Source organism: Ictalurus furcatus, chromosome 12, assembly GCF_023375685.1.
Source record: "Ictalurus furcatus strain D&B chromosome 12, Billie_1.0, whole genome shotgun sequence".
Classification (NCBI taxonomy): Eukaryota; Metazoa; Chordata; class Actinopteri; order Siluriformes; family Ictaluridae; genus Ictalurus; species Ictalurus furcatus.
In genome coordinates, this window is record NC_071266.1 from 29819224 (window position 1) to 29845113 (window position 25890).

The 25890-nt window shown below is 42.1% G+C and overlaps 3 protein-coding genes across 19 annotated transcripts in view; 1 reads left to right on the forward strand and 2 right to left on the reverse strand.

The window, feature by feature from the left end:
- LOC128616010 (meiosis inhibitor protein 1-like) overlaps window positions 1–5054 on the reverse strand; it is a 12517-nt gene extending 7463 nt beyond the window's left edge. For 7 of the 17 annotated variants that reach the window (XR_008387333.1, XR_008387332.1, XR_008387334.1 and 4 more), the window contains exons 1-6: window positions 4858–5028; window positions 2617–2781; window positions 2191–2311; window positions 1142–1213; window positions 903–976; window positions 424–520 (exon numbers count right to left, since the gene is read on the reverse strand). Coding sequence is in view for 14 of the 17 variants with exons in the window: in XM_053638453.1 (XP_053494428.1) it covers window positions 424–520; window positions 903–976; window positions 1142–1213; window positions 2191–2311; window positions 2617–2781; window positions 4858–4866 (538 nt within the window). In the remaining 3 variants the exon portion in view is untranslated. Of the gene's footprint in view, window positions 1–423; window positions 521–902; window positions 977–1141; window positions 1214–2190; window positions 2410–2616; window positions 2782–2896; window positions 3666–4823 lie in introns of those variants that run through there. The other 10 variants (XM_053638448.1, XM_053638451.1, XM_053638447.1 and 7 more) reach the window with 10 other exon arrangements.
- An 844-nt stretch (window positions 5055–5898) lies between these two features.
- LOC128616304 (GTPase IMAP family member 7-like) lies at window positions 5899–8624 on the forward strand. Its single transcript, XM_053638877.1, has 2 exons — window positions 5899–5932; window positions 7278–8624. Exons 1-2 carry the CDS (start codon window positions 5899–5901, stop codon window positions 8246–8248), a joined length of 1005 nt encoding a protein of 334 aa, XP_053494852.1. The 3' UTR covers window positions 8249–8624.
- A 288-nt stretch (window positions 8625–8912) lies between these two features.
- On the reverse strand, window positions 8913–25414 carry kdelr3 (KDEL endoplasmic reticulum protein retention receptor 3). The gene is made up of 5 exons (XM_053638471.1): window positions 24940–25414; window positions 13732–13832; window positions 12525–12683; window positions 11288–11540; window positions 8913–10589 (listed from the first exon to the last, which is right to left on the reverse strand). Exons 1-5 carry the CDS (start codon window positions 25028–25030, stop codon window positions 10546–10548), a joined length of 648 nt encoding a protein of 215 aa, XP_053494446.1. The 5' UTR covers window positions 25031–25414; the 3' UTR covers window positions 8913–10545.
- Window positions 25415–25890: the final 476 nt, after the last annotated feature.

Sequence of the window (25890 nt, forward strand, 5' to 3'; positions counted from 1 at the left end):
CAGAGAGAGAGAGGGTTTACACGCACACACTCTCCAAAACACACACTGCACACACACAGAGGGTTACACACACTCTCCAACACACACACTGCAGAGAGAGAGAGGGTTTACACACACACACACGCTCCAATACACACACTGCAACACACACACACAGAGAGGGCTTACACACACTGCACACACACACACACAGTAACACAGACAGTAAATGTATGAAAGTATTAACACGTATCATTTAAACATGTGTAGATCAATACATACACATCAGTTAAATAATCACAATATACAATCAAAAATCACATCTACAATAACATATTACATTTTTTTATTCACTTAGTGACACACTAGTGACATACACATTCACACTACACTAACACACAGGGAGAGAGTGTGTAGAGTGTGTGTGTGTGTGTGTGTTCTCACAGTGTGAGGTGGACAGCATGTGGGCTACTGCAGGAACAGCATCCAGCAATTTACCCAGAAACGTTACACATACCAGGAACCACTTCACCTCACACAGCTGGGGGAGAGAGAGAGTATTCATTTAATAACAGTCATATAATGTGTGTGTGTGTGTGTGTGTTTATGTGTGTGTGTGTGTATTTATGTGTTTGTGTATGTGTTTATGTGTGTGTGTGTGTGTTTATGTGTGTGAGTGTATTTGTCTGTGTATGTGTTTATGTGTGTGTGTGTATGTTTATGTGTGTGTGTGTGTGTGTATGTGTATGTTTATGTGTGTATGTTTATGTGTGTGTGTTTATGTGTGTGTGTGTATGTGTATGTTTATGTGTGTGTGTGTGTGTGTATGTGTATGTTTATGTGTGTATGTTTATGTGTGTGTGTTTATGTGTGTGTGTGTATGTGTATGTTTATGTGTGTGTGTGTGTGTGTGTGTAAATCACCTGTGTTTGCAGCTGATCCATCACATGTTGCACTAACTGCTCTGTCTTCAGATCCAACAGCAGCTGAACCAGCACTGAAACACACACACACCTAATTTACACAGACACAGATGTGACAGTGGCAGTATAGAGTCTATGTCAACATGTACAGATATATACTGTGTGCTTCCAGATGTGTCCACATCACACACACACACACACACACTGCACTGCATCATGAACATGGTGTAGTTTCAGACCTACGTTATTTCTCCTCTCACCCTGCATGACTTTATCCAGAACAGAGGGATCTTCCACACACTGCAGCAGCTCTACACACATACACACACACACACACACACACACACACACACACACAGCATGTCATGTGTACTATTGAGCTCTGGGTATTACTAGTTACCATGACAACCACACATTTACTGGCTGTAGCTGCAACATAAACATACAACACCTGCATCATCTCACACACACACACCATATACTGTAGTACTGCAAATAGTATGGATTACAGTATTAAACTATAGCCACACACTTAATGTGGTAGCATGTGGTTTAGGACGCGGCCCATGGTCGGACTGTAATAATATTGTGTGGTTTAGGACGTGACCCAAGGAGGGACCGTAATAATATTGTGTGGTTTAGGACGCGGCCCATGGACAGACCGTAATAATATTGTGGTTTAGGACACGACCTATGGAGGGGCCGTAATAATATTATGTGGTATAGGACGCGGCCCGTGGAGGGGCCGTAATAATATTGTGTGGTTTAGGACGCGGCCCATGGAGGGGCCGTAATAATATTGTGGTTTAGGGCGCAACCCATGGACGGACCGTAATAATATTGTGTGGTTTAGGACGCGGCCCATGGACGGACCGTAATAATATTGTGTGGTTTAGGACACAGCCCATGGACGGACCGTAATAATATTGTGTGGTATAGGACGCGGCCCATGGAGGGGCCGTAATAATATTGTGTGGTTTAGGACGCGGCCCATGGAGGGGCCGTAATAATATTGTGTGGTTTAGAATGCGGCCCATGGAGGGACCGTAATAATATTGTGGTTTAGGACGCGACCCATAGAGGGACCGTAATAATATTGTGGTTTAGGACGTGACCCATGGAGGGACCGTAATAATATTGTGTGGTTTAGGACGCGGACGCTCATCAAAACTCTGAAGTGCTTCATTTATCACTTTATCACACCTTCTCTTTATCCACGTTTACGTAGGTGGATGTAAACGCATTAATGAGGGTCAGGTGTGTGTGTGTGTGTGTAAGTGTTTCTTACTGAGTAATGAGGAGGTGAAATGCACACACACTCGGTCATCCTGCTGCAGGATTTCCCTCATCACTCCTTCAGTCTTCAGCAGCTCTCCTACACCAGTCAGAGCCACTGACTTACGCACAACCTACACACACACACACACACACACACACACACACCTCAGTTCCACAGGTCACACCTGTAAGTTTCTTGAGGAGTCAGATCAGGTGTGTTTGAGGACACCTGATATAAAAAGGTGATATAATTAGAGATGGATATTTCAGAGATAATTACTACTATACAATACATCTCATAATATATTGTTATATTATTATTACTCAGGATTAAATTAAATATTTAAATCTATATAATATAATTAATAGTTTAAATACATCTACATTCCAACAGTAATAATAAATTAATAAAATGAGTGAAATAGAGGATAATTACCGACACGTCCTGGCTGTCCATTAGCTCGATGACGCACGCGACACACACCCTGAGGCTTGCGCCCGCTCTGACTTCATGTCCTGTTCCCACGCACGCGCACCACCGCGGATCGTGTCTGTGGTGAATCTTCTCATACACCACGTCTACAGTCGCCATTTTACCTTCCTGTTAATAAATAAACAAACACTATAACCCGGATGAAGGTTATACTGGCCTTAATATTTACCTCAGATTTCACTTAATAGCTAAAATTATCAAAAACAGTCCAATTTTCTCTCACCTCACACAGCTAGCTAACGGCTAACGACTCTCACCTCACACAGCTAGCTAACGGCTAACGACTCTCACCTCACACAGCTAGCTAAAGGATAAAGACTCTCACCTCACACAGCTAGCTAACGGCTAACGACTCTCACCTCACACAGCTAGCTAATGGCTAACGACTCTCACCTCACACAGCTAGCTAAAGGATAAAGACTCTCACCTCACACAGCTAGCTAACGGCTAACGACTCTCACCTCACACAGCTAGCTAAAGGATAAAGACTCTCACCTCACACAGCTAGCTAACGGCTAACGACTCTCACCTCACACAGCTAGCTAAAGGATAAAGACTCTCACCTCACACAGCTAGCTAACGGCTAACGATTCTCACCTCACACAGCTAGCTAAAGGATAAAGACTCTCACCTCACACAGCTAGCTAACGGCTAACGACTCTCACCTCACACAGCTAGCTAAAGGATAAAGACTCTCACCTCACACAGCTAGCTAACGGCTAACGACTCTCACCTCACACAGCTAGCTAAAGGATAAAGACTCTCACCTCACACAGCTAGCTAACGGCTAAAGACTCACCTCACACAGCTAGCTAAAGGATAAAGACTCTCACCTCACACAGCTAGCTAACGGCTAACGACTCTGACCTCACACAGCTAGCTAACGGCTAACGACTCTCACCTCACACAGCTAGCTAAAGGATAAAGACTCTCACCTCACACAGCTAGCTAACGGCTAACGGATAAAGACTCTCACCTCACACAGCTAGCTAACGGCTAACGACTCTCACCTCACACAGCTAGCTAACGGCTAACGACTCTCACCTCACACAGCTAGCTAAAGGATAAAGACTCTCACCTCACACAGCTAGCTAACGGCTAACGGATAAAGACTCTCACCTCACACAGCTAGCTAACGGCTAAAGACTCACCTCACACAGCTAGCTAACGGCTAACGGATAAAGACTCTCACCTCACACAGCTAGCTAACGGCTAAAGACTCACCTCACACAGCTAGCTAACGGCTAACGGATAAAGACTCTCACCTCACACAGCTAGCTAAAGGATAAAGACTCTCACCTCACACAGCTAGCTAACGGCTAAAGACTCACCTCACACAGCTAGCTAAAGGATAAAGACTCTCACCTCACACAGCTAGCTAACAGCTAAAGACTCACCTCACACAGCTAGCTAAAGGATAAAGACTCTCACCTCACACAGCTAGCTAAAGGATAAAGACTCTCACCTCACACAGCTAGCTAATGGCTAACGACTCTCACCTCACACAGCTAGCTAAAGGATAAAGACTCTCACCTCACACAGCTAGCTAACGGCTAAAGACTCACCTCACACAGCTAGCTAAAGGATAAAGACTCTCACCTCACACAGCTAGCTAACGGCTAACGACTCTCACCTCACACAGCTAGCTAAAGGATAAAGACTCTCACCTCACACAGCTAGCTAAAGGATAAAGACTCTCACCTCACACAGCTAGCTAACGGCTAACGGCTAAAGACTCTCACCTCACACAGCTAGCTAACGGCTAACGGATAAAGACTCTCACCTCACACAGCTAGCTAACGGCTAACGGCTAAAGACTCACCTCACACAGCTAGCTAAAGGATAAAGACTCTCACCTCACACAGCTAGCTAACGGCTAACGGCTAAAGACTCTCACCTCACACAGCTAGCTAACGGCTAACGGCTAAAGACTCACCTCACACAGCTAGCTAAAGGATAAAGACTCTCACCTCACACAGCTAGCTAAAGGATAAAGACTCTCACCTCACACAGCTAGCTAAAGGATAAAGACTCTCACCTCACACAGCTAGCTAACGGCTAACGGATAAAGACTCTCACCTCACACAGCTAGCTAACGGCTAACGGCTAAAGACTCACCTCACACAGCTAGCTAAAGGATAAAGACTCACCTCACACAGCTAGCTAAAGGATAAAGACTCTCACCTCACACATTAAATAGTGGCTAGAAATACAATAACTTATGGCATATGGTTTCAAGTACTAAACAGTTTAAAATACAGGATCTGTAATCACATTAAATACAAGTTTAAATAACTTTTCAGTTCGTGTCACAGAAGCACCGGTCTCGGGTCTCCGCAATGGTGAGAGTGCCGATCTGACTCCACCTCCTAGCCCCCCCCCCATCGCCCCGCCCCGCCCCGTCCCATACACATGATGACGCAATCAGAGAACCCGGAAGAGCAGTGTTCTCCAGCCTGGAGTAAATTATTCATATAAATCCTCATTTTAATGAATAAATTCTCCTGCAACCTCTGTATGAAAAATATAAACTACACACGTACTGTAAACACATTTCAGTAATTATAATATATATCACATTTATAAATGACACATTTCTAAATGTGATTATGATAAATTACAAACATAATGATTATGTAACCTCCACTGGTCACAATATTTACGTTTTTACATGGCTTTGATCCAAAATTCTCATTTTTGTCTATTAACATGAAATTTGTAATAGAATGAATACTCATTATTTATAACGTTTTCATAACATCACACTTACAGTATTTAATATCAGAGTATTTCACTTCAGCTTTCATTTTAACATTAATATACATTTTATTTCGTTTTCAAATAATATATAATATCATATTCTTTGTTGTATTTTAAGCACTGATATTATTCTATTTCATTTTTACATTAATACAAACACATATTACATTTTATTTCTCATTGGTATTGACCGTGTTAATACTGGTGATGTTACAATATAATATTATCACTGTAATATTATACTTATATATTATATATTATATATATAACAATATAATATACTGTAAATCTTCCCCACAGTTATATACGCGCACTCATACTGTAATTAGTAGGCTATGCTTATGAACACTATTGGTCACTTTTAGTCACGGCGACGATGACGTCACGGGGCCAGACGTTTCAGCGGATGCGCGAGCTCACCAGACAGTGCACCGGTGCTTGGTGCGCGCGCGTGTGAATGACATCATGGCAGCATCGCAATGTACCGAGGCGTCCGGAGGTGAGTGAGACAGTGAGACAGGAAGAAAGAGAGTGAGACAGGCTCTCTTTATCCTGCAGGGTTTATTATATTATATTATATTATATTATATTATATTATATTCTAACACAGCGCGCGAGTCCCTCAGAGGAGGAGCATGCGGCATCATATTTCAGCGCACGCGAGGTCTAATGCGAGAAAAAGAAATACATGTCAATAATCAGATGTGAAACACCTGCATGCAACCCACACGGGCACGCGCACATGCACGAGCTCAAACACCTGCGCGCGCAATGCGACCTGCACTTCATGTTCACCCTGAGCTGTACATGTGAAAACCTGTATTCTGTGTAGAGATAGAGGCGGGTTTTATTAAATAAATAGCTGAAACAGAATAGTAAATAACCCCCAAATAACGCGCGTGCTAATCTGATATCCCACCTGCATCTTCGGTCTATAGCTGCTTTTAAGGTTTAGCATGAACAAAAACACATAAATTAGCCTATTATTCTTGCAGAAGAAAAAACATCAACAATAGAAACCCTCCGAGAATTTGTAATGGTGTTAATGGTTATAATGGGAATTGTAATAGTTTTAATGGAAACTGTAATGGTCCCTGTGGGTCTCTACTGGTAATTTGGTGCCTTCTATGGTGGCATGTTATGTCTATTGGATACCATTAAGGACCTATAATGGTAATGGTTTTAATGGTTAGCTGATGGTTTGTAATGGTATTTGTAGTGGAAACCATTATAATTTCTCTGATGGTTTCTATTGTTTTTTTTCAGCAAGGTTGTTGTTATTATTATTATTATTATTATTATTATTATTATTATTATTATTAAGAAAGGGTGGAGTGATCTTACAATTGCAAACCTAATATGTATTGTGACATCATCACAACAGATTAGCCAGTGATAGCTAGTGCATTTGGCTAGCTGTGTAATGTTTAAAAGTGTTTCTATACGCAGTGGATCTATACATCTATAGTGTCTTTATTATGACATACAGATTAGCTCCGCCCCCAGACAGAACTCCTGGACATACTGTAGGTAGTTTTAGCTACTGCAGTAGAGGTAACCGTAGCTAAGCTAATGTTAGCGCAATACTGCTGACTATCTTAACTAATATTACTACACCTTTAATAGTGTGATTCAGAACCAGTAGACTGCAGAAATGATGTCATACAACTGAGTTTTCGACTGGCTGATTAAAATGAACTTTAGCTTCAGCTGTGTTGACCCAGAGAGTTGTGTTGAGTTGTGTCGACCGGCACAGTCAGGGTATTTAATGATATAAACTGCATTTCTGAGACATTACCACCATATAAAACAACCTTAAATATACTATGCTAAGCTAATATTAGGTGTGCAGCATCATGCTCCTCATGCTGTGTGTGTGTGTGTGTGTGTGTGTGAATTCTTCTCCTCAGACAGTGTGTGTGTTGCGGATCTGCGGATTGTCCTGTTGGGCCGGACCGGTTCTGGTAAAAGCTCCACAGGAAACACCATTCTGGGAAAGTCCGTGTTTCAGAGAGACATCTCCCCGCTGTCCATCACTCAGCAGTGTGTACGAGCCTGTGGTGAGGTGGAGGGGCGGAGCCTGCAGGTGATTGACACTCCAGGTTTTTTCCACACTTGTATGTCATCAGAGGAGGTGTGTGCTGAGGTGGCACGGGGCATGGTGGATCTCTCCGCTCCTGGACCTCACGCACTTCTGTTAGTCCTGAAACCAGGAAAATTAACTTCAGAGGAGCGCATGACTCTGGAGTGGATCGGCACCGTTTTGGGTTCAGCGGCCCTCAAACACACTTTGCTCGTCCTCACGCACGCTGACCAACTGCACGACAAACCTGCAGAGAGCTTTCTACAGGAGAGCAAGGAACTCTGGGAATTCATGCGGTTGTGCGAGGACAGGATTCACATGCTCGATAACACAAAACATGAAGATCGAGCACAAGCGAGCGAGCTGGTGAAGAAAATCGAGGCCATGGTGGAGAGGAATGAGGGGAAGTGGTATATCTGTGAGAGAAGGATTCTGGGAGAAAAGGAGCAGGGGCAGAGGAGAGAGAAAGGAGAGGATGAGAAAGAGAGGAGGAAGAAAGCCGAGCATGAGTTCTGGTGTGAGTTAGTGACTGCCATGGGGAAGGGGGCGCTGGAGAGCTCCGGCGTTCTGGACAAAGGGAAGGGGAAAGGGAAAAAAAGCAAAGTGGTGCAGAGGGCAGCGGCTTTAGCATCCACGCCCCTTTCAGTGACATCAGCTGCTAAAATGGTGGGCGGGGCCATGAGGGAAGGGAGCAAAGTGCTGTACAAACACCGTAAAACACTGCTGCAGTGAGCACACACCACTCCAGCATCGCTCCACACTGTACCTGTGTGTTTACAACCAACACCTTCAGTCCTGAGTGTGTGTGTGTGTGTGTGTGTGAAGCAGGAGGTCATGTAAAGCACCATACACTAACACAAAATAAATTATTCTACACATCTGATCAAATAAATCGAATACAGCAGTGTGTGTGTAAGTGTAAATACACTGCGAGGATTGTACAGGGGAAGTGTAGAGACTATATACAGTACATCCGCTACAGTTTCATGAACGTGTGTCTTTACTGTAATCCTCCATCTTCACTGTGCTTCTATTCTGAAAGATTATTTCACTAATGGGAAATTCTCCCTCAAAATGGACTGAGACGAGCACACAGAACACTACTCCATAATTATTCCATTTCCTTCTCTTATGTCAAATAAACACTGAAACCCTGCAGGACGGCTGAAATGCAGATGTCTGTGGAGTAAAATCTCATCACATCCAATCAAATGAGCTGTTTTATTGGAACTGTTGCACTAACTTCACCATAGTGCAGCAATGCCTTCTGGGTAAATTTTACTGCTGGAGTGTGCGGTGGAGTCAAACTCGATCCATTTAGCTCCACTTCATCAGAACCAATACTGAGCTAAACACACACACACACACACACACACAATACAAAAACTCTATACGCTCCCATTCTATCCTTTATTGGCGAAACACACCCATTTTACAAAACACACTCAACAAAAAGCAGAAATAAACAAAAACAAAAAGCACTTCTCTTTATGATCGAGTCTTTGGAAGGGATACTGAATGTTTACGCTCCTGTGAAAAACACACACACACACACACACACAGTCTGAGTGCACGACCTGCTGTTTATTCAGTCGAGATCCGCTGATATAATGCCCCTGACTGATTCCTCTTTTGTAATGTATTAAAGTGCACCTATTATGGTATTTCAGATATTCCCTTTCATGTAGTGTGTTATATAAGTAGCAGTTTGTGAAAATTCTGCAAAGTTTCAAAAATCAAAGCTCACGACAAACAGAGTTATCGACTCCCAAAAGAAGGAACCGACTCTGAACAGCTGAAACGAGTCGTTAGTGATTCCAGACTTTACTTCCTGTACTAACCTACGTAGGTTTGTAACAGAAAACCCGTCTCTGGTCTCCATCGGCTGCTCGCTGACAGACGGAGCTGAAACTCGTTACGGTAGTGGGCGTTTCCTTTTCGAAACATGCTGACAGCGGTAGACCAATCACAACACACTGGGACATCTGACCAATCAGAGCAGAGAATGCTCTCTGAAAGGAGGAGTTTAGAACGAATCCTTTAACGAGTCGTTTGTGACACTGGGGGAAAAGTTAATGCTGCAGTTTAAATTGTGAGCACGTTAAAGTGTTTTTTGAACTTGGAAGCATGTAAATCTATTGTATGAGAGCTTTAAAACAAAATTAGGCACGTTTCAAATCCATAATATGTGCTCTTTAATGAACACTGAGAAAGATCCAGCGTGTAAGTTCTGAAATGGAACATGGTGATTGGTCCAGATGCTGAACGCAAACTCGGATCCATATAGATTCCTTACACATGATGTAAACATGTGATGTGAACAGACACAACAGGAACAGCGCACAAACCCCAGTCTCCCAGTCCACCACCACCTCCACCACCTCCACCACCATACATGTAGAGCTTTAACACTGTTAGCTAGCTAAGCTAAGTGTTCAGCAACCACTACAAAGCTTTCCCAGCTGCCATTATAACTGGTTACTCTGCCTGGTGCTACACCTCAAACCGTCATAATACTACACTAAATACTGAAAAAGTGAAGGAAAGTGGCCTGACATGGGAGGCTACTAGAGCTAGGGTAGTTAGCTGACATGTACAGATTAGACAGATTAGACCAGTGTCTGATAACCGATGGAATACAAACAGCTTTTGGTCGTGCACTCAAAAAAACAACACTGAAACATAGAGTGTATCCTTTCTTGGCAACCCTAAGACAATTAACAAGCATCAACAAGGTCTCACACACACACACACACTCACACACACTGACAGGCTGGAGGAAGACATTAGAATGTGTGCTCTGTTCTTGAGGAGTAACAATAAGGCGTTTATGTATAAAAAAGGTTTACGCTGTACATTAAGGCACATTTCTGATTTTCCCTCAGACGTGGTGGCTGAGCTGCAGGGCTGGGATTTGTAGTTACTGTAAAAAATTGTAGTTCCTTTAAAACACAAAATAAGTTGAAGTTGGTGGAGTGAGAAACGCTGATACAGAAAAAACACATAAGGGGCGGAGCCAAGGCTGGTTCTCACACTGGCATTGGCAGAGACATCTTCCCACTTCCCTTTATCACTGTGGGGAGAGACAGAGAGAGAGAGAGAGAGATACAGAGCGAGACAGAGAGAGAGAGAGAGACAGAGAGAGACAGAGAGAGGGGGAGAGAGAGAGACAGAGAGAGAGCCAGTCAGACAGAGAGAGAGAGAGAGACAGAGAGAGGGGGAGAGAGAGAGACAGAGAGAGAGACAGAGAGAGAGACAGAGAGAGAGAAAGACAGAGAGAGAGAGACAGAGAGAGACAGAGAGAGATACAGAGAGAGACAGAGAGAGAGAGAGACAGACAGAGAGAGAGAGAGACAGAGAGAGACAGACAGACAGAGAGAGAGAGAGACAGAGAGAGACAGAGAGAGGGGGAGAGAGAGAGACAGAGAGAGAGCCAGTCAGACAGAGAGAGAGAGAGAGACAGAGAGAGGGGGAGAGAGAGAGACAGAGAGAGAGACAGAGGGAGACAGACAGAGAGAGAGAGAGAGACAGAGAGAGAGAGAGAGAGAGAGGGAGAGACAGAGAGAGAGAGAGAGAGAGAGACAGAGAGAGAGAGAGAGAGAGAGAGAGACGTAGCATTAGTGTTTTTTAATATCTGTAAATGCACTAATTAACATGAATTATTACCCAGAAAGAACAAGAACGTTAATGAGGTCATTCTGAATCTGAGAGGAAGACGGCTGTGTGACGGTGATGTGATTAACGCGGGGGGAATCAGAGATGCATGCTCACCTCGGGTGAAGTAGAGGTAGAAGAAGTCGCAGTAGAAGATGGTCTGCACGACTCCGGAGACCACGGCGATCTGGTCGAAGAAGCCCTCTGTGTGGTAGCGCCACACCCAGTTGGCCAGGTAGAGGGCGCGGTACAGCCCTAAAAAGAACAGGTAGTGTGTGGTGATGGACTCGGCCTCGCCCGTCTTAGTGATCATGAAGAGCTGGGGTAAGATGGCCACCGACTCCAGGTAGATGGAGAACGTCCACAGGATCTGCAACAATCAAAACAATGATTTCAACAACAAATAATAAATGATGTAGTATGAACACGGTGGTTGTACTGATGCTAATGTGGTCTCTTGTGGGCGTGGCCTGTCCAGCTAAAGCTGACTAGCTCAACACAAATGAAACAACACATTAACGTTATTAATATTCATCTTGATTTACGTGTTGCGTACTAACTTAGCCCTCAGATTAGATTAGCAGTGTGAGCTACGTGTGCTAGCTATGTACGCCCACCACAGGCCCTGCTAGTAATGCCTCTTTCCAGATTTAATAAGAGGTGGTGTATGACAGGATGAGAGGAAACCAGGATTATACGTTTCTCTTCCATTTCTGTGCCTCAGTAGATGGGAACTAAAGTATTGAGCGGGGAACTGAAGAAACATCGGACCACTTTATAGTCACTTTATAGCATTATAAATCATTTGCGCGGCTCGTATAGACGTTAGGTGTATAGTAGTCAGGGTCACAGGGGGCGGAGCTAGTCATATGACATCACTACAACAGTCCAAACTCAGCTAAATTGCCTGTGACCTTAGCAGTTGTAATTAGCTAGCTCAGACTGGGGAGAAGGCTGTGTAAATTGCTAATTATTAATGCTAACACACATGCACGCACACGCACACACACACACGCACACACTTCCTGAGTCATTTGTTTAATTGACCAACAAAGACAACTTGAACAAACAGGGAGGGAAAGCTGTGTGTACTCAAGAAGAACAGTGAGTGTGTGTTTTCACATGAACACACAGAAGTCTGCTGTACTAGAAACACCTTACATTACCCTGTGATGATATTACTCCTCGTTTATTTACAGTGCTGACATGTCCTTCATTACAGACTAATCACTCAGATTCGCTATCGGACCTGGAAACGAGTGGCTTCTATGGAAACATACAACACAACAAATTACATATCGCGCCCTATGTAGCGTGCCGTGTCAGGCCAGGCCAGGTGTGTGTGTGTGTGTACCTCCAGTGGGGTGAAGGCATAGTTCTCAAGGAAGGAGAGCCCAGCAACAGGAACCAACAGGAACTCCACACGGAACGAGTCGTTCTCACTATCATACGAGTTCCTGAAGCGCATGTAGATTAGATACACTGTTGCATAGGCTAGGACCAGGAACACCACCTGGGGGAGACAGAGAGAGAGAGAGAGAGAGAGAGAGAGAGAGAGGGAGACAGAGAGAGAGACAGAGAGAGAGAGACAGAGAGAGAGAGAGACAGAGAGAGAGAGACAGAGAGAGATAGAGAGAGACAGAGAGAGAGAGAGAGAGAGGGAGACAGAGAGAGAGAGACAGAGAGAGAGAGAGAGGGAGAGACAGAGAGAGAGAGGAAGACAGAGAGAGACAGAGAGAGAGAGAGAGAGAGAGAGAGGGAGACAGAGAGAGAGACAGAGAGAGAGACAGAGAGAGAGAGACAGAGAGAGAGAGAGAGAGAGACAGAGAGAGAGAGAGACAGAGAGAGAGAGACAGAGAGAGAGATAGAGAGAGACAGAGAGAGAGAGAGAGAGAGGGAGACAGAGAGAGAGAGACAGAGAGAGAGAGAGAGAGACAGAGAGAGAGAGGAAGACAGAGAGAGACAGAGAGAGAGAGAGAGAGGGAGGGAGAGAGAGAGACAGAGAGAGAGAGGGAGACAGAGAGACAGAGAGAGACAGAGACAGAGAGAGAGAGAGAGAGGGAGAGACAGGGAGAGGGAGAGACAGGGAGAGAGAGAGAGAGAGAGAGACAGAGAGAGAGAGAGAGGGAGAGAGAGAGACAGAGAGAGAGAGGGAGACAGAGAGACAGAGACAGAGAGAGAGAGAGAGAGAGAGAAAGGGAGAGGGGGAGGGAGAGAGAGAGAGAGAGGGAGAGACAGGGAGAGAGAGAGACAGAGAGAGGGAGAGGGGGAGGGAGAGAGAGAGAGAGAGGGAGAGAGAGAGGGAGAGAGAGAGGGAGAGAGAGAGAGAGAGAGAGAGGGAGAGGGGGAGGGAGAGAGAGAGAGAGAGGGAGAGACAGGGAGAGAGAGAGAGAGAGAGAGGGAGAGGGGGAGGGAGAGAGAGGGAGGGAGGGAGAGAGAGCAACAGAGAAAGAGGGAGAGAGACCACCAGTGAGATATGAAAATGGAAAAATGCCTTCATATTCATGTGTGTGTGTGTGGCGGGGGGAGTGTGTGTGTATGTGTGTGTGTGTGTGTGTTACCTTCATGACAGTGTTGTATGCAGAGATGAAGACGGTGAACAGGTCCAGATATCTGGTGGTGAAGACCAACGCGAAGAGCACTTGAGACTTCCCTGAGATACCTACACACACGCACACACACACAGACACACAGACACACACACACACACACACACACACACACACACACACACACAGAGTTATCACTCACTTATTCACTCTGCTCTCTCATCATTACCAGCACTGGATCCTAATGGTGTCTCTGTCAGATATCTAGTGCACTATATAGTGTGTATACTGTATACAGTGTATATGGGGCTTAGGAGATTCTACTTGTTTTAGTGTACTTGTTTAAGTGCAGTTATATAGTAGGGTACTGCACTAGGAGTGCACTAAACAGGACTTTAAAACACTAATTTCATTCACTATGTAGTGCACTTATAGACAATGCCCCCCTGCTACCTTCCTAACAGCTCCTACTGGAGATAAAGTGCACTAGCACCTGCTCACTGACCTGTCAGAGTGCACTACATAGTGTGCAGGAGGAGGTGATATTCATCACGTCTGTAGTGCACATACTGTAGTCAGTTCCCTAGATGGAGTGCACTACATAGTGTGCACTGATTACTGTTCAGGACGCGGCCTATTAAACCTCCTGTAACTGTACATTACACCTCCTGTAACGGTACATTACACCTCCTGTAACTGTACATTACACCGCCTGTAACGGTACATTACACCTCCTGTAACTGTACTGTAACTGTACATTACACCTCCTGTAACTGTACATTACACCTCCTGTAACTGTACTGTAACTGTACATAACACCTCCTGTAACTGTACATTACACCTCCTGTAACTGTACATTACACCTCCTGTAACTGTACATTACACCTCCTGTAACTGTATATTAAACCTCCTGTAACGGTACATTACACCTCCTGTAACTGTATATTAAACCTCCTGTAACTGTACCGTAACTGTACATTACACCTCCAGTAACTGTATATTAAACCTCCTGTAACTGTACCGTAACTGTACATTACACCTCCTGTAACTGTACTGTAACTGTACATTACACCTCCTGTAACGGTACATTACACCTCCTGTAACTGTACATTACACCTCCTGTAACTGTACTGTAACTGTACATTACACCTCCTGTAACTGTACTGTAACTGTACATTACACCTCCTGTAACTGTACTGTAACTGTACATTACACCTCCTGTAACGGTACATTACACCTCCTGTAACTGTACTGTAACTGTACATTACACCTCCTGTAACTGTACATTACACCTCCTGTAACGGTACATTACACCTCCTGTAACTGTACTGTAACTGTACATTACACCTCCTGTAACTGTATATTAAACCTCCTGTAACTGTACTGTAACTGTACTGTAACGGTACATTACACCTCCTGTAACGGTACATTACACCTCCTGTAACTGTACTGTAACGGTACATTACACCTCCTGTAACTGTATATTAAACCTCCTGTAACTGTACCGTAACTGTACATTACACCTCCTGTAACTGTACTGTAACTGTACATTACACCTCCTGTAACGGTACATTACACCTCCTGTAACTGTACATTACACCTCCTGTAACTGTACTGTAACTGTACATTACACCTCCTGTAACGGTACATTACACCTCCTGTAACTGTACTGTAACTGTACATTACACCTCCTGTAACTGTACTGTAACTGTACATTACACCTCCTGTAACTGTGCATTACACCTCCTGTAACGGTACATTACACCTCCTGTAACTGTACTGTAACTGTACTGTAACGGTACATTACACCTCCTGTAACGGTACATTACACCTCCTGTAACTGTACTGTAACTGTACATTACACCTCCTGTAACTGTACTGTAACTGTACATTACACCTCCTGTAACTGTACGTTACACCTCCTGTAACTGTACTGTAACTGTACTGTAACTGTACATTACACCTCCTGTAACTGTACTGTAACTGTACATTACACCTCCTGTAACTGTACGTTACACCTCCTGTAACTGTATGTAACTGTACTGTAACTGTACATTACACCTCCTGTAACTGTATGTAACTGTACTGTAACTGTACATTACACCTCCTGTAACTGTACATTACACCTCCTGTAACTGTACTGTAACTGTACATTACACCTCCTGTAACTCTACATTACACCTCCTGTAACTGTACCGTAACTGTACATTACACCTCCTGTAACGGTACATTACACCTCCTGTAACGGTACATTACACCTCCTGTAACTGTACATTACACCTCCTGTAACTGTACCGTAACTGTACATTACACCTCCTGTAACTGTACTGTAACTGTACATTACACCTCCTGTAACTGTATATTACACCTCTTGTAACTGTACTGTAACTGTACATTACACCTCCTGTAACTGTACCGTAACTGTACATTACACCTCCTGTAACTGTACCGTAACTGTACATTACACCTCCTGTAACTGTATATTAAACCTCCTGTAACTGTACTGTAACTGTACATTACACCTCCTGTAACTGTATATTAAACCTCCTGTAACTGTACTGTAACTGTACATTACACCTCCTGTAACTGTACCGTAACTGTACATTACACCTCCTGTAACTGTACCGTAACTGTACATTACACCTCCTGTAACTGTATATTAAACCTCCTGTAACTGTACTGTAACTGTACATTACACCTCCTGTAACTGTACTGTAACTGTACATTACACCTCCAGTAACTGTATATTACACCTCCTGTAACTGTACCGTAACTGTACATTACACCTCCTGTAACTGTACATTAAACCTCCTGTAACTGTACTGTAACTGTACATTACACCTCCTGTAACTGTACATTAAACCTCCTGTAACTGTACTGTAACTGTACATTACACCGCCTGTAACTGTATATTAAACCTCCTGTAACTGTACCGTAACTGTACATTACACCTCCTGTAACGGTACATTACACCTCCTGTAACTGTACTGTAACTGTACATTACACCTCCTGTAACTGTATATTAAACCTCCTGTAACTGTACATTACACCTCCTGTAACTGTATATTAAACCTCCTGTAACTGTACTGTAACTGTACATTACACCTCCTGTAACTGTACATTACACCTCCTGTAACTGTACATTAAACCTCCTGTAACTGTACTGTAACTGTACATTAAACCTCCTGTAACTGTACTGTAACTGTACATTACACCTCCTGTAACTGTATATTAAACCTCCTGTAACTGTACCGTAACTGTACATTACACCTCCTGTAACTGTATATTAAACCTCCTGTAACTGTACTGTAACTGTACATTACACCTCCTGTAACTGTACTGTAACTGTACATTACACCTCCTGTAACTGTATATTAAACCTCCTGTAACTGTACTGTAACTGTACATTACACCGCCTGTAACTGTATATTAAACCTCCTGTAACTGTACCGTAACTGTACATTACACCTCCTGTAACGGTACATTACACCTCCTGTAACTGTACTGTAACTGTACATTACACCTCCTGTAACTGTATATTAAACCTCCTGTAACTGTACTGTAACTGTACATTACACCTCCTGTAACTGTATATTAAACCTCCTGTAACTGTACTGTAACTGTACATTACACCTCCTGTAACTGTATATTAAACCTCCTGTAACTGTACTGTAACTGTACATTACACCTCCTGTAACTGTACTGTAACTGTACATTACACCTCCTGTAACTGTACATTAAACCTCCTGTAACTGTACTGTAACTGTACATTACACCTCCTGTAACTGTATATTAAACCTCCTGTAACTGTACTGTAACTGTACATTACACCTCCTGTAACTGTACCGTAACTGTACATTACACCTCCTGTAACTGTACCGTAACTGTACATTACACCTCCTGTAACTGTATATTAAACCTCCTGTAACTGTACTGTAACTGTACATTACACCTCCTGTAACTGTATATTACACCTCCTGTAACTGTACCGTAACTGTACATTACACCTCCTGTAACTGTACATTAAACCTCCTGTAACTGTACTGTAACTGTACATTACACCTCCTGTAACTGTACATTAAACCTCCTGTAACTGTACTGTAACTGTACATTACACCGCCTGTAACTGTATATTAAACCTCCTGTAACTGTACCGTAACTGTACATTACACCTCCTGTAACGGTACATTACACCTCCTGTAACTGTACTGTAACTGTACATTACACCTCCTGTAACTGTATATTAAACCTCCTGTAACTGTACATTACACCTCCTGTAACTGTATATTAAACCTCCTGTAACTGTACTGTAACTGTACATTACACCTCCTGTAACTGTACATTACACCTCCTGTAACTGTACATTAAACCTCCTGTAACTGTACTGTAACTGTACATTAAACCTCCTGTAACTGTACTGTAACTGTACATTACACCTCCTGTAACTGTATATTAAACCTCCTGTAACTGTACCGTAACTGTACATTACACCTCCTGTAACTGTATATTAAACCTCCTGTAACTGTACTGTAACTGTACATTACACCTCCTGTAACTGTACTGTAACTGTACATTACACCTCCTGTAACTGTATATTAAACCTCCTGTAACTGTACTGTAACTGTACATTACACCTCCTGTAACTGTATATTAAACCTCCTGTAACTGTACCGTAACTGTACATTACACCTCCTGTAACGGTACATTACACCTCCTGTAACTGTACTGTAACTGTACATTACACCTCCTGTAACTGTATATTAAACCTCCTGTAACTGTACTGTAACTGTACATTACACCTCCTGTAACTGTATATTAAACCTCCTGTAACTGTACTGTAACTGTACATTACACCTCCTGTAACTGTACTGTAACTGTACATTACACCTCCTGTAACTGTACATTAAACCTCCTGTAACTGTACTGTAACTGTACATTACACCTCCTGTAACTGTATATTAAACCTCCTGTAACTGTACCGTAACTGTACATTACACCTCCTGTAACGGTACATTACACCTCCTGTAACTGTACTGTAACTGTACATTACACCTCCTGTAACTGTATATTAAACCTCCTGTAACTGTACTGTAACTGTACATTACACCTCCTGTAACTGTATATTAAACCTCCTGTAACTGTACTGTAACTGTACATTACACCTCCTGTAACTGTATATTAAACCTCCTGTAACTGTACTGTAACTGTACATTACACCTCCTGTAACTGTACTGTAACTGTACATTACACCTCCTGTAACTGTACATTAAACCTCCTGTAACTGTACTGTAACTGTACATTACACCTCCTGTAACTGTATATTAAACCTCCTGTAACTGTACTGTAACTGTACATTACACCTCCTGTAACTGTACTGTAACTGTACATTACACCTCCTGTAACTGTACTGTAACTGTACATTACACCTCCTGTAACTGTACATTAAACCTCCTGTAACTGTACTGTAACTGTACATTACACCTCCTGTAACTGTATATTAAACCTCCTGTAACTGTACTGTAACTGTACATTACACCTCCAGTAACTGTACTGTAACTGTACATTAAACCTCCTGCAACTGTACTGTAACTGTACATTACACCTCCTGTAACTGTATATTAAACCTCCTGTAACTGTACTGTAACTGTACATTACACCTCCAGTAACTGTACATTACACCTCCTGTAACTGTACATTACACCTCCTGTAACTGTATATTAAACCTCCTGTAACTGTACTGTAACTGTACATTACACCTCCAGTAACTGTACATTACACCTCCTGTAACTGTATATTAAACCTCCTGTAACTGTACTGTAACTGTACATTACACCTCCTGTAACTGTATATTAAACCTCCTGTAACTGTACTGTAACTGTACATTACACCTCCTGTAACTGTACTGTAACTGTACATTACACCTCCTGTAACTGTACATTAAACCTCCTGTAACTGTACTGAACTGTACATTACACCTCCTGTAACTGTATATTAAACCTCCTGTAACTGTACTGTAACTGTACATTACACCTCCAGTAACTGTACTGTAACTGTACATTAAACCTCCTGTAACTGTACTGTAACTGTACATTACACCTCCTGTAACTGTATATTAAACCTCCTGTAACTGTACTGTAACTGTACATTACACCTCCAGTAACTGTACATTACACCTCCTGTAACTGTACTGTAACTGTACATTACACCTCCTGTAACTGTATATTAAACCTCCTGTAACTGTACTGTAACTGTACATTACACCTCCTGTAACTGTATATTAAACCTCCTGTAACTGTACTGTAACTGTACATTACACCTCCTGTAACTGTATATTAAACCTCCTGTAACTGTACTGTAACTGTACATTACACCTCCTGTAACTGTACTGTAACTGTACATTACACCTCCTGTAACTGTACATTAAACCTCCTGTAACTGTACTGTAACTGTACATTACACCTCCTGTAACTGTATATTAAACCTCCTGTAACTGTACTGTAACTGTACATTACACCTCCAGTAACTGTACTGTAACTGTACATTAAACCTCCTGTAACTGTACTGTAACTGTACATTACACCTCCTGTAACTGTATATTAAACCTCCTGTAACTGTACTGTAACTGTACATTACACCTCCAGTAACTGTACATTACACCTCCTGTAACTGTACATTAAACCTCCTGTAACTGTACTGTAACTGTACATTACACCGCCTGTAACTGTATATTAAACCTCCTGTAACTGTACCGTAACTGTACATTACACCTCCTGTAACGGTACATTACACCTCCTGTAACTGTACTGTAACTGTACATTACACCTCCTGTAACTGTATATTAAACCTCCTGTAACTGTACATTACACCTCCTGTAACTGTATATTAAACCTCCTGTAACTGTACTGTAACTGTACATTACACCTCCTGTAACTGTACATTACACCTCCTGTAACTGTACATTAAACCTCCTGTAACTGTACTGTAACTGTACATTAAACCTCCTGTAACTGTACTGTAACTGTACATTACACCTCCTGTAACTGTATATTAAACCTCCTGTAACTGTACCGTAACTGTACATTACACCTCCTGTAACTGTATATTAAACCTCCTGTAACTGTACTGTAACTGTACATTACACCTCCTGTAACTGTACTGTAACTGTACATTACACCTCCTGTAACTGTATATTAAACCTCCTGTAACTGTACCGTAACTGTACATTACACCTCCTGTAACTGTATATTAAACCTCCTGTAACTGTACTGTAACTGTACATTACACCTCCTGTAACTGTACTGTAACTGTACATTACACCTCCTGTAACTGTATATTAAACCTCCTGTAACTGTACCGTAACTGTACATTACACCTCCTGTAACGGTACATTACGCCTCCTGTAACTGTACTGTAACTGTACATTACACCTCCTGTAACTGTATATTAAACCTCCTGTAACTGTACTGTAACTGTACATTACACCTCCTGTAACTGTATATTAAACCTCCTGTAACTGTACTGTAACTGTACATTACACCTCCTGTAACTGTACTGTAACTGTACATTACACCTCCTGTAACTGTACATTAAACCTCCTGTAACTGTACTGTAACTGTACATTACACCTCCTGTAACTGTATATTAAACCTCCTGTAACTGTACCGTAACTGTACATTACACCTCCTGTAACGGTACATTACACCTCCTGTAACTGTACTGTAACTGTACATTACACCTCCTGTAACTGTATATTAAACCTCCTGTAACTGTACTGTAACTGTACATTACACCTCCTGTAACTGTATATTAAACCTCCTGTAACTGTACTGTAACTGTACATTACACCTCCTGTAACTGTATATTAAACCTCCTGTAACTGTACTGTAACTGTACATTACACCTCCTGTAACTGTACTGTAACTGTACATTACACCTCCTGTAACTGTACATTAAACCTCCTGTAACTGTACTGTAACTGTACATTACACCTCCTGTAACTGTATATTAAACCTCCTGTAACTGTACTGTAACTGTACATTAAACCTCCTGTAACTGTACTGTAACTGTACATTACACCTCCTGTAACTGTACTGTAACTGTACATTACACCTCCTGTAACTGTACATTAAACCTCCTGTAACTGTACTGTAACTGTACATTACACCTCCTGTAACTGTATATTAAACCTCCTGTAACTGTACTGTAACTGTACATTACACCTCCAGTAACTGTACTGTAACTGTACATTAAACCTCCTGCAACTGTACTGTAACTGTACATTACACCTCCTGTAACTGTATATTAAACCTCCTGTAACTGTACTGTAACTGTACATTACACCTCCAGTAACTGTACATTACACCTCCTGTAACTGTACATTACACCTCCTGTAACTGTATATTAAACCTCCTGTAACTGTACTGTAACTGTACATTACACCTCCTGTAACTGTACATTACACCTCCTGTAACTGTACTGTAACTGTACATTACACCTCCTGTAACTGTATATTAAACCTCCTGTAACTGTACATTACACCTCCTGTAACTGTATATTAAACCTCCTGTAACTGTACTGTAACTGTACATTACACCTCCTGTAACTGTACATTACACCTCCTGTAACTGTACATTAAACCTCCTGTAACTGTACTGTAACTGTACATTAAACCTCCTGTAACTGTACTGTAACTGTACATTACACCTCCTGTAACTGTATATTAAACCTCCTGTAACTGTACCGTAACTGTACATTACACCTCCTGTAACTGTATATTAAACCTCCTGTAACTGTACTGTAACTGTACATTACACCTCCTGTAACTGTACTGTAACTGTACATTACACCTCCTGTAACTGTATATTAAACCTCCTGTAACTGTACTGTAACTGTACATTACACCTCCTGTAACTGTATATTAAACCTCCTGTAACTGTACCGTAACTGTACATTACACCTCCTGTAACGGTACATTACACCTCCTGTAACTGTACTGTAACTGTACATTACACCTCCTGTAACTGTATATTAAACCTCCTGTAACTGTACTGTAACTGTACATTACACCTCCTGTAACTGTATATTAAACCTCCTGTAACTGTACTGTAACTGTACATTACACCTCCTGTAACTGTACTGTAACTGTACATTACACCTCCTGTAACTGTACATTAAACCTCCTGTAACTGTACTGTAACTGTACATTACACCTCCTGTAACTGTATATTAAACCTCCTGTAACTGTACCGTAACTGTACATTACACCTCCTGTAACGGTACATTACACCTCCTGTAACTGTACTGTAACTGTACATTACACCTCCTGTAACTGTATATTAAACCTCCTGTAACTGTACTGTAACTGTACATTACACCTCCTGTAACTGTATATTAAACCTCCTGTAACTGTACTGTAACTGTACATTACACCTCCTGTAACTGTATATTAAACCTCCTGTAACTGTACTGTAACTGTACATTACACCTCCTGTAACTGTACTGTAACTGTACATTACACCTCCTGTAACTGTACATTAAACCTCCTGTAACTGTACTGTAACTGTACATTACACCTCCTGTAACTGTATATTAAACCTCCTGTAACTGTACTGTAACTGTACATTAAACCTCCTGTAACTGTACTGTAACTGTACATTACACCTCCTGTAACTGTACTGTAACTGTACATTACACCTCCTGTAACTGTACATTAAACCTCCTGTAACTGTACTGTAACTGTACATTACACCTCCTGTAACTGTATATTAAACCTCCTGTAACTGTACTGTAACTGTACATTACACCTCCAGTAACTGTACTGTAACTGTACATTAAACCTCCTGCAACTGTACTGTAACTGTACATTACACCTCCTGTAACTGTATATTAAACCTCCTGTAACTGTACTGTAACTGTACATTACACCTCCAGTAACTGTACATTACACCTCCTGTAACTGTACATTACACCTCCTGTAACTGTATATTAAACCTCCTGTAACTGTACTGTAACTGTACATTACACCTCCAGTAACTGTACATTACACCTCCTGTAACTGTATATTAAACCTCCTGTAACTGTACTGTAACTGTACATTACACCTCCTGTAACTGTATATTAAACCTCCTGTAACTGTACTGTAACTGTACATTACACCTCCTGTAACTGTACTGTAACTGTACATTACACCTCCTGTAACTGTACATTAAACCTCCTGTAACTGTACTGTAACTGTACATTACACCTCCTGTAACTGTATATTAAACCTCCTGTAACTGTACTGTAACTGTACATTACACCTCCTGTAACTGTACTGTAACTGTACATTACACCTCCTGTAACTGTACTGTAACTGTACATTACACCTCCTGTAACTGTACATTAAACCTCCTGTAACTGTACTGAACTGTACATTACACCTCCTGTAACTGTATATTAAACCTCCTGTAACTGTACTGTAACTGTACATTACACCTCCAGTAACTGTACTGTAACTGTACATTAAACCTCCTGTAACTGTACTGTAACTGTACATTACACCTCCTGTAACTGTATATTAAACCTCCTGTAACTGTACTGTAACTGTACATTACACCTCCAGTAACTGTACATTACACCTCCTGTAACTGTACTGTAACTGTACATTACACCTCCTGTAACTGTATATTAAACCTCCTGTAACTGTACTGTAACTGTACATTACACCTCCTGTAACTGTATATTAAACCTCCTGTAACTGTACTGTAACTGTACATTACACCTCCTGTAACTGTATATTAAACCTCCTGTAACTGTACTGTAACTGTACATTACACCTCCTGTAACTGTACTGTAACTGTACATTACACCTCCTGTAACTGTATATTAAACCTCCTGTAACTGTACTGTAACTGTACATTACACCTCCTGTAACTGTATATTAAACCTCCTGTAACTGTACTGTAACTGTACATTACACCTCCAGTAACTGTACTGTAACTGTACATTAAACCTCCTGTAACTGTACTGTAACTGTACATTACACCTCCTGTAACTGTATATTAAACCTCCTGTAACTGTACTGTAACTGTACATTACACCTCCAGTAACTGTACATTACACCTCCTGTAACTGTACATTACACCTCCTGTAACTGTACATTACACCGTCACTGAGTCTGTTCAGTGTGTGACGTGTCAGTTCATGCACGAGCGGACCGGAGTGCGCGCGCGTTAATCTTACCTGCGCAGGACTTGGACCTCCAGATCTTCATGAAGAGGATGATGATCGCGAGCAGATGCGACACGTCACCAGCCAGACGGAACACGTTCATCCTCGCGCGTCAATAAACAACAACAACAACAAAACAAAAAAACCCGGAAAGAAAAAATAAACCGGATGTTAAAATAATAAATAAGGACGCTGTGCAGGAGGTCTCGAGCTGATCTCGCGTGCAAACTTTCCCTCTGATCGGCTGCTGCCTCTCTGGAGTAATAAAGCGAGTGCTGTTAGTAAAGCGCGTGCTGTTATATATTCCGCTGTCCTGTAAAAGATGTGCCGTTAATCCCGCAACATTAACACTCTGTTCCCTTCTGTCTGTCTCTCTCTCGCTCTCTCTGCCTTCCTGCGCGTCAAGTCGGTAGGTGACGTGGCTGACGGAACCCCCTCCCTCACGCGCGCGGAGGAATTCCTTCACCCGGGACGAAAAGCCTGAACCCGCGCGCCTTAAAGGGGCAGGACACCATTTAAACAGGGCTGAGTACTGTAGTGTTCACATTAGCATGGAACCTGAACACTTACACTGATTAGCATCGGCTTAAAACTGCTCTGTTTATCCTTCATGTACGGTGTAGATGTACATCATCATATAAAATATTATATAAAGTATAAATATAATACAATAAATCCTAACAAAAACCCCAAAACATTCAAGTCTCTTAATGTGTAAACATTCCAGTTCTGAAAATTAGTTTCTTTTTCAAATCCAATTCCAATCTTTGCTATTTGTTACAGGATGTAATATCCAATTATCTTTCTCCAACATCTGAACCACAGTCCAGTACTGACACTGGGTTTGGATTGGTACCATGTCTAGTTTGTAATGATAATGATAATGAGTCTTTATTGATATCTTCTTCGCATACCCCAGCATGTCAGGAAGTTGGGGTCAGAGCGCAGGGTCAGCCATGATAC